Source organism: Chiloscyllium plagiosum, unplaced genomic scaffold (genome assembly GCF_037043375.1).
Source record: "Chiloscyllium plagiosum isolate Xiang-an unplaced genomic scaffold, Cpla_swu_hap1 HiC_scaffold_21, whole genome shotgun sequence".
In the NCBI taxonomy this organism is placed as follows: domain Eukaryota; kingdom Metazoa; phylum Chordata; class Chondrichthyes; order Orectolobiformes; family Hemiscylliidae; genus Chiloscyllium; species Chiloscyllium plagiosum.
In genome coordinates, this window is record NW_028270159.1 from 8,696,804 (window position 1) to 8,713,968 (window position 17,165).

Here is a 17,165-nt window from a genome sequence, read left to right on the forward strand (position 1 = left end):
CCACTGATGGTTGCTGTGAAATTTGACAGTCGGGCTCGGAACTGAGGCAAGTTAGGAAATCATAATATGGGAGCCCCCAGAATGGCAGAGGATTCTTCAAAATGCTTTTTCATTTGTTTTTTGGTGAAATTATTAGGGGGGATGTTCAGAGAATCTAGTGCTGTTGCCTAGGATAGATTGATTCAAGAATACAATTGATAGGTAACTGCGTTTTGCGATGCATTATTTAGCTGCTGTGTTCAATTCAATGATTCTCATATACCCATGAGATAAAATAGTTGAAGGTGAAGCACTTTGATATGTCCTGAAACAAGTTACAAGGTAATTTATAAACACGTATATTCTTTCTAACCCATTTTTTATATTATTTCACCTTGATTCCAGATTGCCTTTGGGTGGAAAGCAGATTTGATTATTCCGAGGTTGATGATCTTCCATAGTTAATCTCGACCCTGTATTCAAAGAGCTGCCCAGCTTTTCCCACAGGAGCAAGTGTTTTTATTTGTTTTATTTTGCTCAGATTTCAGAGCCAGCCGCTGGACAGAATAAGGACCACAAGCCAGGACCAATAGGAAATGAACGGTCTCTGAAAAACAAGAAGGCTAAGGAGTGCCTGGAACCAGAGGGAGTAGAGCGCAGTGATGGTGGCATCACTTCAACCAACACAGCTGACAGCAGACCAAACACCAAGTCAGGTTTGGACTTACATGTAGACGCTGTCATCCCAGTTCCCCCAATCGAGTTTGGAGTGAGCCCAAAGGTAATTTTCATTGGATAACCAACATTGTAAATTGTATAAATAAGACTGGTGTGTGTAGCATTTGCTTTAAATGACTTGACCAGTGAAGTCACAGAATAACAGTTTCATAATATTTCACTGACTTGAGTTACAAACTCATTTCTGTTCAGCAGTAGGTGTTAATAGCAAACATAGAGAGCAAGAAGGATACCCAGTGTGGCACTTAAAGTAGCAGAGACAGCACAGAAACAGGGCATTTAGTCCAGCCAATCGGTTCTTGTGTTTATATTCAGTGAGCCTCCTCCCATTCCCACTATCTTGTAACAGCCTTTCAACATATCTTTCTATTTCCTTTTCTCTCAATTACTTGTCTAGTTTCCATTTCAATGCATCTAAGTTGTTTGTCTCACTAACTTTCTGTGGTTCCACAGTCTATCTAATCTCAGCAAAGAAATTTCTCGATTAAAGTTATTTGTAACGAACTAGTATCAAGCCTCTTGGTTTTGGATTCCCAACAGGTGGAAACATTCACTTCATTTCAACCTTGTTAAACCCATTCTTTATGTTAAATAAAGCGGAATGTCGCTTACCACTCCCAAGAAAAGGCACAGTTATTAATATGGTCACCACGATTTGCAACAAGCAAGTTTACCACAAGTATGGAAGAAACCTCCATGGCATTAAAGCTTTTATCATGCAGTGCTGTGTTGGCCCACACTTGTGAATTGACTCATTTCGAAGTAAACTTTTGCTACATCCAGACAAGGCAGTCGCATTCTTTGAGTTAAAGAACTCTAATCCCATGCTATTTGTCACAACATTAATCCTGTTCACTGAGAGAATCCCTGGTTCCTCATTTCACAGTTTACAAGGTGTCAATGAACAAAAGATTAGTTGTGGGCAGGTTGTTGGAGGGAATCCTGAGGGGCAGGATTTACATGTATTTGGAAAGGCAAGAACTGATTCGGGATAGTCAGAATGGTGTCTGTGGGAAATCATGCCCCACTAACTTGATTGAGTTTTTTGAAGAAGTAACAAAGAGGATTGATGAGGGCAGCAGTAGACATGATCTATATGGACTTCAGTAAGGTGTTCGACAAGGTTCCCCATGGGAGTCTGATTAGCAAGGTTAGATCTCACGGAATACAGGGAGAACTAGCCATTTGGATACAGAACTGGCTCAAAGGTAGAAGACAGAGGGTGGTGGTGGAGGGTTGTTTTTCAGACTGGAGGCCTGTGAGCAGTGGAGTGCCTCAAGGATTGGTGCTGGGTCCATGACTTTAGATCATTTATATAAATGATTTGGGTGTGAGCATAAGCGTTACAGTTAGTAAGTTTGCAGATGACACCAAAATTGGAGGTGTAGTGGACAGCGAAGAAGGTTACCTTAGATTACAACAGGATCTTGATCAGATGGACCAGTGGGCTGAGGAGTGGCAGATTGAGTTTAATTTAATAAATGTGAGGTGCTGCATTTTGGAAAAGCAAATGTTAGCAGGACTTATACACTTAACAGTAAGGTCCTGGGGAGTGTTGTTGAACAAAGAGACCTTGGAGTGCAGGTTCATAGTTCCTTGAAAGTAGAGTCGTTTGGTATGCTTTCATTTATTTGTCAGAGCATTTGAGTATAGGAGTTATGAGGTCATGTTACAGCTATACAGGACGTTGGTTAGGACACTGTTGGAATATTGCGTGTAATTCTGCTTTCCTTCCTATTGGAAGGGTGTTGTGAAATCTGAAAGGGTTCAGAAAAGATCTATAAGGATGTTGCCGGGGTTGAAGGATGTGAGATATAGGGAGAGGCTGAATAGGCTGGGGCTGTTTTTCCTTGAGTGTCGGAGGCTGAGGGGTGACCTTATAGAGGTTTATAAAATCATGAGGGGCATTTATAGGATAAATAGACAAGGTCTTTTCCCTGGGGTGGGGGAGTCCAGAACTAGAGAGCATAGGTTTAGGGTGAGAGGGGAAAGATATAAAAGAGACCTAAGGGGCAATGTTTTCACAGAGGGTGGTGCGTGTATGGAATGAGGTACCAGAGGAGGTGGTGAAGGCTGGTACAATTACATAATTTAAATGGGTAAATGGGTGGGTATGTGATTAGGAAGGGTTTGGAGGGATGTGGGCCAAGTGCTGGCAAATGGGAGTAGATTAGGATGGGATATCTGGTCGGCATGGACGAGTTGGACCGAAGGGTCTGTTTCGGTGCTGTACGTCTCTATGACTTTACGACTTTCTCTTCTACCATAATTGCCATGCTAATTTCTTGCTCCTAACCGCTATTGGTTGATGAACATTTAAAGGCAACATTCTGATTTTGATTTTGCTCCTGTCCACATGGTATTGCATTTTGCAGGGACATTAGCAACAAGCATTCAGTAGGTTCGGCAGCATCTGTGGAGAGAGAAACAGTGTTAACGTTTTGATTCTAATATGTCTTGAATATTATGTCATTTGGGCATTTGGAAGTCCATTATAAATCAACATGCGCTGCACAAGTCTGCAGTTGGTTTACTAGATCAATAGTCCTCTGAGAAATGAAGAGCCACTGACATTTCCATGTTCCTTACTTGCATTGCTTGCACTTATAGCTCCTTTTTATATGTCACCTATCTCATTGAGATGATATAGTGCTTTCATTACCTCAAACTCCTCAATCAGTCTGAAAGTCTCAGAAATGAATAGCTACAGCTATTAAAACCTATCTGAGTAATAAAGTTGTTTTGAGATGGATATAATTCTCATAGCTGTCATCTCTGAAGTCTGTTTCAGTCATTATGTGAGGAAGGCAAAGTGGGGCGTGGCTTTCTATATTGGTCTAACCAATCTCTTACACAAGCGAAATTGGTGAACTTAAAAAAAGCAGTGCAGCCTTTAACTCTTGTTTGTTTGGATGTGAACTGATGTAAAATGATTGTAAATACCAAGGTCTTTTCTTTTTCAACTGACTTCAGGTCTACCAAATTGTTGCCTTCCTGAAAGTTTCTTCAGCACTTTCCTTTTATTTGTGTAATACTAGATTTATCTAAGTTAAATGTCGTTTTTCAATTTCATTAATTTCTCAATTGCATCACCATCTGCTGCATGATATTTATCACCTGGAATCATTGAATAAGGCAGCACAGGTGGAAGCTGTTTCACCCATTAAGTCTGAGCCGGCTACTTCAGAATTATTCAATTCTTTCTTGAAGGCTACTGTTGTATCAGTATTCTCAAACCCATCATGCAATGCATTCAAAATTCTCATCACTTTTGTTTTAAAAACATGTGTCTCCATATGTAACCTCTGATTTTTCTGTCACCTTAATTTCTAGTTGCTAACCCATCGGTCACAGGCAATAATTGCTTTTCACATAGTCTATCCAAACCTTTCATGATTTTAAACTACTATCAAATGCCCTTTGATCTTTTAAGTGTTCTAAGGAGAGCAGTCGCAGCATCTCGAGTCTGTTTATGTAGCTAGTTCCTCAGAATCTGGAATCATTCCCCTAAATATCTTCTGTACTATCGGCACATCCTTCACATCCTTCCTAGAGCACCTTGTGTGGACACAACTCTTTAGGTTGGGCCAAGCTAATCTTTTGTTCTGTCTTGTACTCCCTTTAAAATTAGACCATTTATTGTGATCTATCTCAGTTTTCCTAACAAAATATATCACTTCAAATCTTTCTCCTTTGAATTTCATCTGCTATGTCTCCACCTTGTTTCACCAGCTATATCCTCTTGAAGTCTATTACTAATGGACCAATTTGGATGGCTATAGATAGGCGAAATGTGAACTATAATCTTAATGTTCGTTGCAGTAGGATTGATTTGGAAGTTCAGTAAAGAAAGTATCTGAAATAAAAGGAAAGTGCTGAAGAAACTCAGCACATCTAGCAATATCTGTGACGAGAGAAATTTAAGTTAATATTTGGACTCCGATATGATGATGCTTCAGAACTGAAGGGACTGAAAAATGCCCACTGCCCTCATGGGTTTACCTTCCTGAAGAAGGGCTTATGCACGAAACGTCGATTCTCCTGTTCCCTGGATGCTGCCTGACCTGCTGCGCTTTTCCAGCAACACATTTTCAGCTTACTGTCAGCAGAGCTGACCTATTTCCCACTATTACTACCAACCATTCATAGTAACTCTATATCTCTCCTCTACCACCAATAGCACTCCCTTTGCCTTTTGTTTTGAGCAGCGTCACTACCTTTTCTATTTGTTCCTTCTCATCCTGTCAACAGCCTAAAAATCATGTTTCAGACCCCTTCAGTTTCAAAGAACAGTCATGTTTGGACTTGAACCATTAACTTTGTTTCTCTTTCCGCAGATGCCTGATCTTTCCACAGAAACCTGAGTTTCTCTCGCACTTCCCATTTTTATTTCAGATCTCTAGCATCTAGCATTTTACTTTTATTGGAAATTTCTGACTTAGCTTGCATGTATAGTACTCGGTAATAGGTCAGTTCCCTGGTTAGCTTGCATTGTGTCGCATAAGCTCTGTTATTGTTCAGTTAATCTTGTAATTTTTCCATGAGTGTGTGCGTCAATGATAATTTACCAGATGTGTTCAAGATGCATTGTGTTTGATTGAACTGAGAAGTGTTTGTTGGTTGCTGTTTTAGGATTCTGATTTCAACTTGCCGCAGAATTCAGTGCCAAATCCTGTTTCCAAGTCGATCACCAAATTGCAGGATGTTTTGGCTAACAATGTGAGTAGTATATTATCGTAGGTTAGTCTTCAAGAAACCTGTTCGTAGCCCAAAATCTGAATTGCAATATAAGTTGCGTCAAAAGTTTGTAAAGTTTATAGACTAAGTAATCAATTTTAAACATGTGGACGTGACGATTCTAATAACAAAAGTTGCAAATAAATTCATGAGGTTACACAAAAATGGTAGACCAAAAGGCGGAGTATTAAGTTACAATCACAAGCCAATACACCATTCCTACATGACAGGCAATGAATTACCAATAGATTTCGTCACTTAAATACTTAATTGCGGAACTAAGCCAGCTAAGGAATGGTGTGACATCCCTACCATTATGGGTACCATGATCGGTTGGGTGAGGTGGTGGTGGTGACCAGTTTTCAAATTAGTTAGATTGCATAAAGGATTTTATAAAGCTTTAGTGGTCTTGTTTATAGAGTTTCAAGCTTTGCAATATGCAAGGCTTTGTTGTATGACTGGTATGTCAATTTCAGTGCATGCTTGTCTGTTCTTTCGATCTGAATTGCTTGTGCACATATGTGAGACCAGGAGCAAATGTAACCAGTGGAGATCAACAACAGGTCACAGGCAGTCAGTCTGAAAGGGATGCAAGGTCGAGAATAAATATCCTACTTAAAAGTCTACTCGAACATGCATGCTCCTACATTTTTGAGGCTTCTGTCTCCATTAGGATTTAATAACTAACTTGATATCGAGGCACACATGCTGATGTCTACCAAAGTCTATTTGCATGCCATTGCTTTCGGTAGGATTTAGCTGCAAACCGTTTTTCCTCACATCATTCATTTAGACCCTTGAGCATTTTGTGAACTTTGCTGACCATATTCTTGGATCTCCAGCTGCTATGTCATCTATATATTTCAGTATTTGAGGCCAGAAGAAGAGAGTGCATCATTAAGGTTTTACCAGAAGTGGGCACAAGAAAATCAAGTCAAATTGAAAGTAACTCACAGCAGGGAGCTCAGCATGTCTGTATTTACTCTGAAAGACCTATCCACTTTAATACCACTTTCCAGTTCTTGCTAGTCTTGAACATAGTGGCACTTCATTTTTTAAAAAATTCATTCATGGGATGAGGGTGTTGTTAGCTAGCTGAGCATTTACTACTTGATGGCATTTAAGAGTTAATCACATTGCTGTGGGTCTGGAGTCACATGTGGGTCAGACGAGGTAAGGATGGTAGTTTCCTTCCCTAAAGGACATTAGTGAACCAGATGGGTTTTACCATCCGTCAACAATGGTCCTCATTAGACTCTTAATTTCAGATTTTTATTGAATTCAAATTCCACCATCTACTGTGGCAGGATTTGAACCCCAGAACATTATCTGTGTCTCTGGATAGGCAGTCCAGCAGTAATGTCATTAGGCTATTGCCTTCCCATCATGACCATACCCAAGTACTTTAAGTGTAATGACTGCTTCTGCTGCCATCACCCTTTCAGTTAGTGAACTCCAGACTCCTGCAACCTCCGGAAGAAGAAATGATTCTCCGTAACAATCCTTTGATCCATTTATTTAATTATTTTAAATTGGTGCCAATAATTGTTGACCTTGACATAAAGGGGAACAGCCCTCCTATCCACTCCGTTGGGGTCCCTCAATTTTATGTACCTCAATTATATCTCCCTTCGGCTACTTTTTTTTCCAAAATAAATGCTGCCAGCTCATCCAGTCTTTCCTCACAGCTAAAATTCTCCATTCCTGGTAACAATATTGTAAATCTCTGTACTTGCTGTTTTGTGATTACATGCTGCTTGTTGTGCAGAGACAACAATTATACATTATTGTCTTACTCATGTTTTGAATATACCTGGCAACTGTTAAGCAGTCCTTGAAATTTCTCTGAACTGTTAAAAGGTTGTTAATATGCAAGCATAGGCTAATCTATTACTTGAACAATTTTCTACAGCTGTTAGTACTTAAGGAACTCAGGATATGGTGCAAAGATATTTTTCCAGTTTTTTATTTAATGCCAGGCTCTTGTTTTCCAGGTTACTCTGAGCCAATCAATCCCGATTCTCCGAAGGGAGCATCTGCAGCAGGGTCCCAACCTCACTCCAGTGTCTCTTCCAAGCACTGACCTCACTTTAAAGGTAGGTTAATGTGTAAGGCTGATTACCGATCTTCAAAATCATAAAATCTTACAGTTCAGACATCCATTTGGTTATTTCTTCCTGTGCCACCCCTTTGATAGAGCTGTCCAGCTTGGTTGCAAACCCTGGAATCTTCCTCATGACACAATAAAGTAGTTCTGTTCAAATGCCCTTTCAAAGTTTCTATGGAATCTGATTCCACCTCCCAAAAAGTTTTAGGGCGTACATTCAGGATCATTACCACTGTGTAATTATTGACAATTACTCATGTTTAGAAGAAACCATTTCTATCTACCTGCACTATCAAACCTCAAAATTTTGATTTCTGCTCTTGGGAGAAGAATCCTAGTTTACCCAGTCTCTCCATTTAATTGAAGTCTTATTATTGGTGATGTCCTGATAAAGCACTTCGGTGTCACCTCCATAGCCTTGCCATTCTTAAAGTGTTTTGCTTAGAATTCTACAAAAAGGCTTCCAACAGAAGCTTAACCAGAGATTTGAAAAGGGTTAATCTGTCTTTTATTTTTGTTATTCAAAGTCCCATGAGCAGAGCAAAGCATTCCATATGCTTTCTTAACCTCCTTGTAAACTTGTCATGACACATTCAAAGATTTGTGAATGTATACTCCTGGATCCTTCTGCTTGCTTCTCAAATTACATCATTTAGATTATGCAACCTCTACATGTTATTTAACCCAGAATGCATCACTTCAGACTGACACACATTAAATTGCATAGACTGTGTCTGTATTAATCTTGGAGTGCCCAAGCAACGATCTGGCCAGGCACCTTGGTTCCACTTTTCCTTTAATTTATTGATCTACCCCGATTGGGTTAGATGGGCCTCAGGTTTAGAACGGGCTAATCTTGGTGCTTTTGTATGAAAAGGTGAAGGCCATTCGCACTTTTGAGTCTGTTCGATCATTCAGTGAAATCATGACTAATTTGTGTCAAATTCCATTTATCTGCCTTGCTTCTGTAAGCCTTGATGCTCTTCACCTAACAAAATCACCTCTGTTTTGACACATGCAGTTAATTTGGTTTCAGTAGTTTTTTGAGGAAGAATTCTAGATTTCCATTACCTTCTCTGTGCAGAAGAGACAGAGCAGCACAGCAGCCTCAAGGGGTTTTATGGCTTACTCCTGCTCTTAATCCTTGTGTTTAAATCAGACTTTTGGTGTTTTTAGCAAGGTCATGATTAATTTAGTGCTGAATTATTATGGTACCATGTTGAAAGATGCCAGTTGTAAGGCTCTATTTCTGATGTTGCCCCTCCCACTCCACCAAGGACGCCCTGTAGCTCAACATTTCAATTCCCCTTCCCACTCCACCAAGGATATACAGGTCTTTGGACTCCTCCATCGTCAGACCACAACAAAACGACGGTTGGAGGAAGAACGCCTCATCTTCCGGCTAGGAACCCTCCAACCACAAGGGATGAACTCTGATTTCACCAGTTTCCTCATTTCCCCTCCCCCCACCCTGTCTCAGTCAAATCCATCGAATTCAGCACCACCTTCCTAACCTGCAATCTTCTTCCTGACCTCTTCGCCCCCACCCCCACTCCGGCCTATCACCTTCACCTTGACCTCTTTCCACCTATCACATTTCCGACACCCCTCCCCCAAGTCCCTCCTCCCTACCTTTTATCTTAGCCTGCTGAACAAACTTTCCTCATTCCTGAAGAAGGGCTTATGCCCGAAACGTCGATTCTCCTGTTCCCTGGATGCTGCCTGACCTGCTGCGCTTTTCCAGCAACACATTTCCAGCTCTATTTCTGATGTTGTTAGTTTTTAACCAGTGAAAATTTAGAGGAATGATCTGAATGTGTTTTGCTGGTTTGAAGCTCACCTCTTGCTACAGGGTTAAAAAGCATAATTTTTAATACCACTTGATGAGTGGAGTTAATTCTTTCTCACCTGGTGAGCTAATTAGCTGTCCATTCAGCTGAGAATTTTTAAAATTTTGAAGCTGCCCGAATGACATTGAGTGATACCTGATGATATGTATCTGGATCCATTGTGGTATTTGGAAGCTGAATGTTATGCCATTTTCTTTATATGGTCAGATGGAATCTGCCCGTAAGGCCTGGGAAAATTCTCCTAATGTTACTGAACAGAGTTCTCCTGGCAGTAATAGTACAAGTACGCAGACCCCATGCAACACAGGACCTCCTAGTGGGGTAGGCTACAGCTCAATTGGGTGTTCTTCTGTACCACCTATGCCCATGGTGTCAGTTGCACCTTCAGTGTCTTTGCCAGGTATGTGACATCTTAATCTTCTGTACTAACTGGGATTATATCCTATTGACAGCTTTTGAAAATGATCTCCATTATTAATTAGATCAATCTTTCGCACGATTATTCTATTAGAATGTGTTTAATCAGTTTATCATAGAATTAAATGGCAAAATAGCTACATGGATTCTCCAATTTAATGTTGCACATCAGTGACTGGTTCTTATTGGCTGCTTTGGGTAAATAAAATTAATTGATGATCTACAATAATTACCTTTTTAAAAAGATATGAAATATACTCCGAGATCTGCTTACTTCAAATGTCATTATTCCCATTTCTGAGTAAAGTGTAGGTTTCCCAGATTCTACTTGTAAAATCTGCATATTGCATAACAATTGAATGCACAATTTAATTTACAAAAGAAAATGATCCAACACTTTGTGAAAATGAAAATTCTTTACAACCTGAGCCATTTTGTATAAAAGAATCTCCTGTAGAGAATAAGCGCATCACATTGTCTCTTACAAAGATAATTCCCTATTTTTAAAAATCCTCAGTTTTGATTTCCTTAATTCATACCGTGTACCTAGACACTACAAATAGAAAATACTCCTTTTCTGTGTGGTTTTTCAGGGAGTCATATTTCTCCTTTGTATATGGATGGCCATGTGTTTGCCAGTCAGACCCGTCTCCTCCCTCAATCAATTCCACAACAGCAAGGTTTCCAAGCTGGACTGTCGCAGGTAAGGGTGAAGTTTTCATTCACATCTTTTTGTGAAAATACCTTTGACTTAGTGGCATTTTTAACTCAAATTTTGAGAAACAGTGTAGTGTGCCAGCATCTGCTGCGATAAGTCTGAATGTGTGATTGTTCTGAAACATTGGCACCACTGAGATATGGCTGATCACTGAGATACAGCGCGACCCTGTACAAAATGCAGACACCAGTACTTGCAGCATAACTGAAAGTATTAAAACATGACCACTTCATGGAGACTGCTGATGGGTTGGAACCGGGCACGGTTATTCTGTTGAACTTGGATGTTTGTTATCATAGTTGCTGTTTACTTCTCTTTCCTTTCTTTAGGCTGCTGCAACACATCAGATTCCAATTCCCATGCACACTTCCTTACAAGCCCAGGCACCCCTTGGATTGCGAAATGGGCTTCCCGTCTCTCAGTCCCAGGAAATGTTCAGTTCAATGCAACCGTTCAGGTACAAGTTACATCATTTCAGCAAAGTTGGGAATTGTTGAGGCTCCAGTGATTGTTTTATAAGGACCAATGCATACTACCCTATTTTTACAGATACTCAGTAAATTTGGATGTAGGTTTGCTCGCTGAGCTGCAAGGTTCATTTCCAGACGTTTCGTTACCTTACTCGGTAACATCTTCAGTGGGCTTCAGGCAAAGCAGTGCTGAAAATTCCTGCTTTCTATTTACAAGTTTGGATTTCTTTGGGTTGGTGATGTTATTTCTTGTGGTGAAGTCACTTCCTGTTCCTTTTCTCAGGGGGTGGTAGATGGGGGTCTAACTCGATGTGTTTGTTGATAGAGTTCCGGCTGGAATGCCATGCTTCTAGGAATTCTCGTGCGTGTCTTTGTTTGGCTTGTCTAAGGCTGGATGTGTTGTCCCAGTCGAAATGGTGTCCTTCCTCATCCGTATGTGAGGATACTAGTGAGAGAGGGTCATGCCTTTTTGTGGCTAGTATTCATGTATTCTGTGTTCATGTATCCTGGTGGCTAGTTTTCTGCCTGTTTGTCCAATGTAGTGTTTGTTACAGTCCTTGCACGGTATTTTGTAAATGACATTAGTTTTGCTCGTTGCCTGTATAGGGTCTTTCAAGTTCATTAGCTGCTGTTTTAGTGTGTTGGTGGGTTTGTGGGCTACCATGATGCCATGGGGTTTGAGTAGGTTGGCGGTCATTTCCGAGATGTCTTTGATGTAGGGGAATGTGGCTAGGGTTTCTGGACATGTTTTGTCTGCTTGTTCGGGCTTTTTGCTGAGAAATCGGTGGACTGTGTTCATTGGGTACCCATAGCAGTATTTAATTTCTGTATGCACAAATTCAACTTTGGGGTTTAAAAAGTTTGTTCTTTTTATGTGTCGCTTTTTTTTTAAATTAGCATGCTTTAAAATTGGATTGTAGCTAATTGCATCACCTTGTGAAAATTGGGATATCAAGAAGGTTTATTCCACTTGAGTATTTGATTAAATGAAGATTTTAGTCAATTGCACTTGCGATTAAAATCAAATCATTGTTCACAGATCCCAAGTGTACATGCACCCCAGCCTGTCTCAACCATCCACAATGGTCCTCTCGGGGGCTCCTCTGAAAACTCCATACACAGCGTTCCCTGCTGTTCCAGCTTCTGATATGGTTAAACCACAGCCTGGGTCTCATTACCAAGCAATCGGTGGAAATCAGCCCCTCATGTATGAAAGCCAACTGAACCAGCCTGGACTCACCACTTCACAGATCATGGACTCCCAGCTGATACAGGTTCAGAAAATTCTTACTGATGTAAACTATACATTAATTATGTGCAGTTTCAGTCTCCATGCCTAAGGAAGAATAGTTATTTTTAATCAGTCTGCTTGGCCATGTTATAATGCAACTCTGGGGCGGGTAGGACTTGAACTTGGACTTTCTGACCCAGCGGTAGGAACGCTATTACTGCATCGCAAAACCTTCACTAAGGAAGGACATGCTTACATTCTGAGGGATGTAATAAAGGATCACTGGATTGATTCCTGGACTGAGAGAACAGTTGAATGAGAGATGAAGTCTTCAGAATTCTTCCTCCAGAGATCAGTGGTTGAGCGAATTCAGGTTGAGATCCATAGATTCTTGGTCATGAAGGGAGTTGTGTGACAAGGTTTAGGCAGGAAAGTGGAGTTGAGATTAAAGATCAGGCATGACTTCAGTCTGAACTGCTTGAGAGGCTAAATGGCCTACTCCTTCCATCAATTATGTCCTTGTGTGAAATCAGGGTTTTGGCAATTTGACTTATGTTTTGGCTTTGGATTTGTGGTTAGACTTGACACATGTTTATAAAATTTTAGTGCGAGTTGAGTGGACATCATTGTTAGATGGAACTAAGGAGTGGGTCATGCAGAAAATATTTTTGGCAAAATTGTGGTGAGAAAAGCAGGATTAGCCAAGTTTGAGAGATGTCACGGTACTGAGAAGTTAATATTGGTAAAGCAGAAGAAGCAATGAATGGAAAAATTGTAAAAGAACAAGTTCAATAAAGTGAAATGTATTCGTGTAACCTCTGACATTTTCAGATTGATCCCAGATGGCAGTGTTGGGTCTTGTTCCTGCAGTAATTAGATTCTGCCAGTAAATATGGCAAGATAGCTTTTTTTAAAAACACCAAGAAGAGATCTAGTTAATTTAGCCCATTGAGACTATTCCACGTTCATTAAGATCATGACTGACCTGCATCTTAACTCCATTCAACTGCTTGGCTCCATATCCTTTGAGGCGAGACCCTTGTCTAGCAAAAGCTCTATTGCTCTCAGTTTTAAAATGATCAATTTAACCAACATCAGCTTTTAATGGGAGAGTGTTCCACATTTTATACAACCCTTTGTGTGAAGAACTGTTTCCTCTCTTCTCTCATGAATGGCCTAGCTCTGATTTCAAAGTGATGTTCGTGTATCCTAGACCCAGTGGTGCATGTTTCTCCACATTTACCCAGTCATTTCCCTTAAATCCTAAAAATCTCAATCAGATCACCTTCTAACCTATATTTCATGGAAGATGAACTGAGCTTATGTTACCTTTTCTCTTAATCTAATCCTTGGACTCTCACAATAGTCACTGCTTTTATATATTTGAGAGTTATCTAAATAAGAATTATTTTCTTCATAGCTGAAAATCAATTATCACTGAAATTGCATTGTATGACAGTGAAGTGAGTGCTGGATGGTGCGATTTGAGCAGATGACAGTTTGCTGCTTCCCTTTACACTTGAATGATATCACTGGAATATTTTCACAATGCACCACCTAGTCATATAGCTATTGAATATAATGTATGTATTGTGCAGTTGACAATAGTACGGTTTGATTCACGTATTAAACTGTCTTCATTATATCTCCTACTTGTGCAGGTGACCATGTCTATGCCCGGATCCCAGCTGACTCTGCCTAGGTTTGGCTCAGGCCAGCAGCAACTGATTGCGTTAACTCAATCCATCCAGCTTCCCCAAGCACAGAGCTTGAGTGTTGGTGGGACCAGAAGGCTCTTGCCCCCAGGATCCCAGCCTCCTATTCTACCCACTGGCAGAGAGGTCAGATCAATTGGCTTAATTTTGAGACCGATAAAAAATCTATTAAATACATAGAAATGACAACACTGAAACCCACCCAGTCCCTGCTGATGTTTATCCTCCCCATAAATGGCCATCCAAATCCAATGTTCTTGCCTTTTGTCATATCCCTTTGATTCCTTTTTCAACCATTTATTAAATTTAACTTGCTAACCATGATCAAAATTTATTGTCTGCAGGAATTGAATTAAAGAGTTGGTGGGTGGTGTTTGTTGCACCCAGCTTTGAAAGGGTCAAACCCAGTTAGAATCCTGCCATTTGAAGGAAAGACACAATAGGGTAAATTTGAGAGATGTAGTTTTATCAGGGACAGCTTTGAAAAGGACACATTGTGTTGCTTGAATCTGAAATGAATATTACAATAGTGACTATATTTCAGAAGAAAATTCATCACTGGCTGTAAACTACTTTGGGTGCCCAGTAGTTGTAAATAAGTGCAGAATTAAATGTAAAGGTTCTTGTGGGAAAATTTACCGAGCACATAGCCAATGAGAATGTATGTGATCTGGTATATTTAGTCTAACAAAAAATGTTGACAGAGTACTACTACAAGATGTGAAGTTTCAAGCCTGTGGTATTGGAGATTGAGTAGTGACATGGGTCAATAGTGTTGATTATACATTGATTTTCTGATTTTATGCAGATAGTGGGCTTTAACTGGAGATTTACTTAAGCGTCTATAAATAGAAACTAAAACTGTCACCGTTGGGTTAGGGAGTGTATGTTTGTAATGTGTAACTCTAAATAATTATAAAACTGTATTAAAAATTGATTGCAATTCTATTCACTCAAATAGCTTTCTGGATGCAATTGCACTGATGGGAGAAAGATTCATAAGGATGTGGTCTGGATGGAGCATTTCAGCTATGAAGAGAGGCTGGATAAGTGCGGGTTGTTTTCTTTGGAGCTGTGAAGATTGAGGTGGAACCTGAAGGAATTGTGTAAGGATATGAGGGCTATAGACAGGGTGAATAGAAAGCAGCTGTTCCCCTCAGTCGAAGGGTCGATAGCAAGGGGACATAATTTTTAAAGTGAAAGGTGGGACGTTTAGAGGGATTTGAGAAAAAGGTTTTTCATCCAGAGGGTGATTGGGATTTGAAATGTACTGCCTAAGAGAGTAGTTGAGATAGGAAACTTTACAACCTTTAAGAAGTGCATAAATGAGCACTTGAAGTGCCATAACGTTTAATGGAATGAGCGTAGTGGAGGAAAAGACCGATCTCAGGGATGCTATCATCGCTTCAGTGTTAAAGAAAGGAGACAAAGTGGACTGTAGGAAATTTGAGACATTTTCTTGTTCTCTGTCACTAAGAAGTTTATTGCCTGAATCCTCACTAGGCTCCTTCTCCCAAATACTTCCCAATTGAAGAATAATCCTTCCTGAAAACCAGTTTGGCTTCCAACCACGTCATGGAACTGTAGGCCTGATATTCACTGTTCGGCAATTCCACGAGAAATGCCAGGAACAAGACCAATTAGTCTATCTAGCCTTCAGTGACCTGACCAAGGCTGTTGACTCAGGATGATCTTCAAAAGCTGGCAGTCCAGAGAAATTCATCAACATCCTCTGTGTCTTCCATGACAAGATGTCAGATTGGTCCTCACTGACGCCAATATGATAGAATCCTTTGAGTCATGTAAGGGTCACACAAGAATGTGTTATTGGACCCACCCTTTTCTCTATGTTCATCGCCACTATTCTTCTTCTTATCAAGCAGAATCTTACCAATGCTGTGAAACTTTTCAACCTCAACTGGTTGAAATCCAAGAAGAAATTGACTCTGACCTCACTTGTGGAACTTCAGAATGAGGACGACAATATCATCTCTGCTGTCTTGGAAGAGAATCTTCAAGCCTTGCTTAATGCCTTCATGAAAGCATACTGAATAATTGGTCTCAGCCTGAACTTCAAGAATGCTTTACCAGGCCACCTCAGGTCAAGTTTTAGTCCATCCTTCCATTCAGATTAACAGAGAAATCCTCCCAGATCTGGAATATTTCCCCAATTAGAGAAGCTACCTTTCATCTAAGGCTGACATCAATGCGAAGATTCAATATTGCATCCAGTCTGCAAACGGTGCCTTCGGACATCTCTGGGTGAGAGTCTTCAATGACTGTGACATCCGTGCTGATACCAAGATCCTTTCGTCACCCCTCTGACTCTTCTATAAGGCTCCAAAACTTGGGACAATATTTAGATGCCACCTCAAGACCCTTGAAATGTCCCATCAATGCTTTTTGAGATGGATCCCTCACGTCAGCTTGGAGGGCAGGCTTACTAACGTCAGCATCCTTAAAGCAGCAACAGCACCAGCATCAAGGCCATGGTCATCCGAAACCAACTGCATTGGGCTGGCTTTGCTCTTAGGGTGTCTGTGTTCCCACAACCAAAGCAAATTGTCTTTGCCAAGTTCAAGGAAGGCAATTGAATGAGAGGAGGACAAAAGGAGTTTTCAAAGATTCTCTGAAGGCTTCCTTCAAGAAATGGAACGTAGATGTCAATGCGTGGGAGACCCTCGTTCAAATGAAACTGTCTTGGAGGAAGTTCCTGTTTGCAGGGGCACAATTCTTTGAGAAGACCCATCAGCAAGAGGCAGTATGGAAAATAAACTGGAGAAGGGAATGCTAGCTATCTCAAGGTCAAGGGCCAATGCTGCTTCCCTGAAACTCTTACCAGTGAGTGGTCAGAGATGTGGCTGCAGGATCACCACCCACACAAGGACCCATAGAATCCATGACCAGTGACACAGAATTTCCGAGGTGGATAATGGTACTTGTTAGTAATCGCCGCTGCCAGTGAGAACAGGAAGGCGGGACTAGTTTAGGTAGCAGTGTATTTTTGCAGTACAGACTATAGGGTCTGTTCTATATGATTCTCTAAATAGTACAAATGAAGCAGCAACTAAAATTAAGTTTTTCTTGAAAAATCTATGTTTGGGGCCCTCTTATCCTATTTATACCATAGGTGATGCTGGTTAGGCAGCATTTGTTGCCCATCTCTAATTGCCCTTAAACTGAATGGTTTGCTGGGCTGTGTC

General features: G+C 40.5%; 1 protein-coding gene across 5 annotated transcripts in view; it reads left to right on the top strand.

Moving 5' to 3' along the window:
* prrc2b (proline-rich coiled-coil 2B) overlaps positions 1 to 17,165 on the top strand; it is an 82,652-nt gene that overhangs the window by 47,703 nt on the left and 17,784 nt on the right. For 4 of the 5 annotated variants that reach the window (XM_087998215.1, XM_087998216.1, XM_087998217.1 and 1 more), the window contains 8 exons: positions 521 to 760; positions 5,350 to 5,436; positions 7,449 to 7,550; positions 9,619 to 9,811; positions 10,422 to 10,531; positions 10,876 to 11,003; positions 12,056 to 12,290; positions 13,909 to 14,088. In XM_087998215.1, the coding sequence (XP_087854341.1) occupies positions 521 to 760; positions 5,350 to 5,436; positions 7,449 to 7,550; positions 9,619 to 9,811; positions 10,422 to 10,531; positions 10,876 to 11,003; positions 12,056 to 12,290; positions 13,909 to 14,088 (1,275 nt within the window). The remainder of the gene's footprint in view (positions 1 to 520; positions 761 to 5,349; positions 5,437 to 7,448; positions 7,551 to 9,618; positions 9,812 to 10,421; positions 10,532 to 10,875; positions 11,004 to 12,055; positions 12,291 to 13,908; positions 14,089 to 17,165) is intronic. The other variant, XM_087998218.1, reaches the window with a different exon arrangement.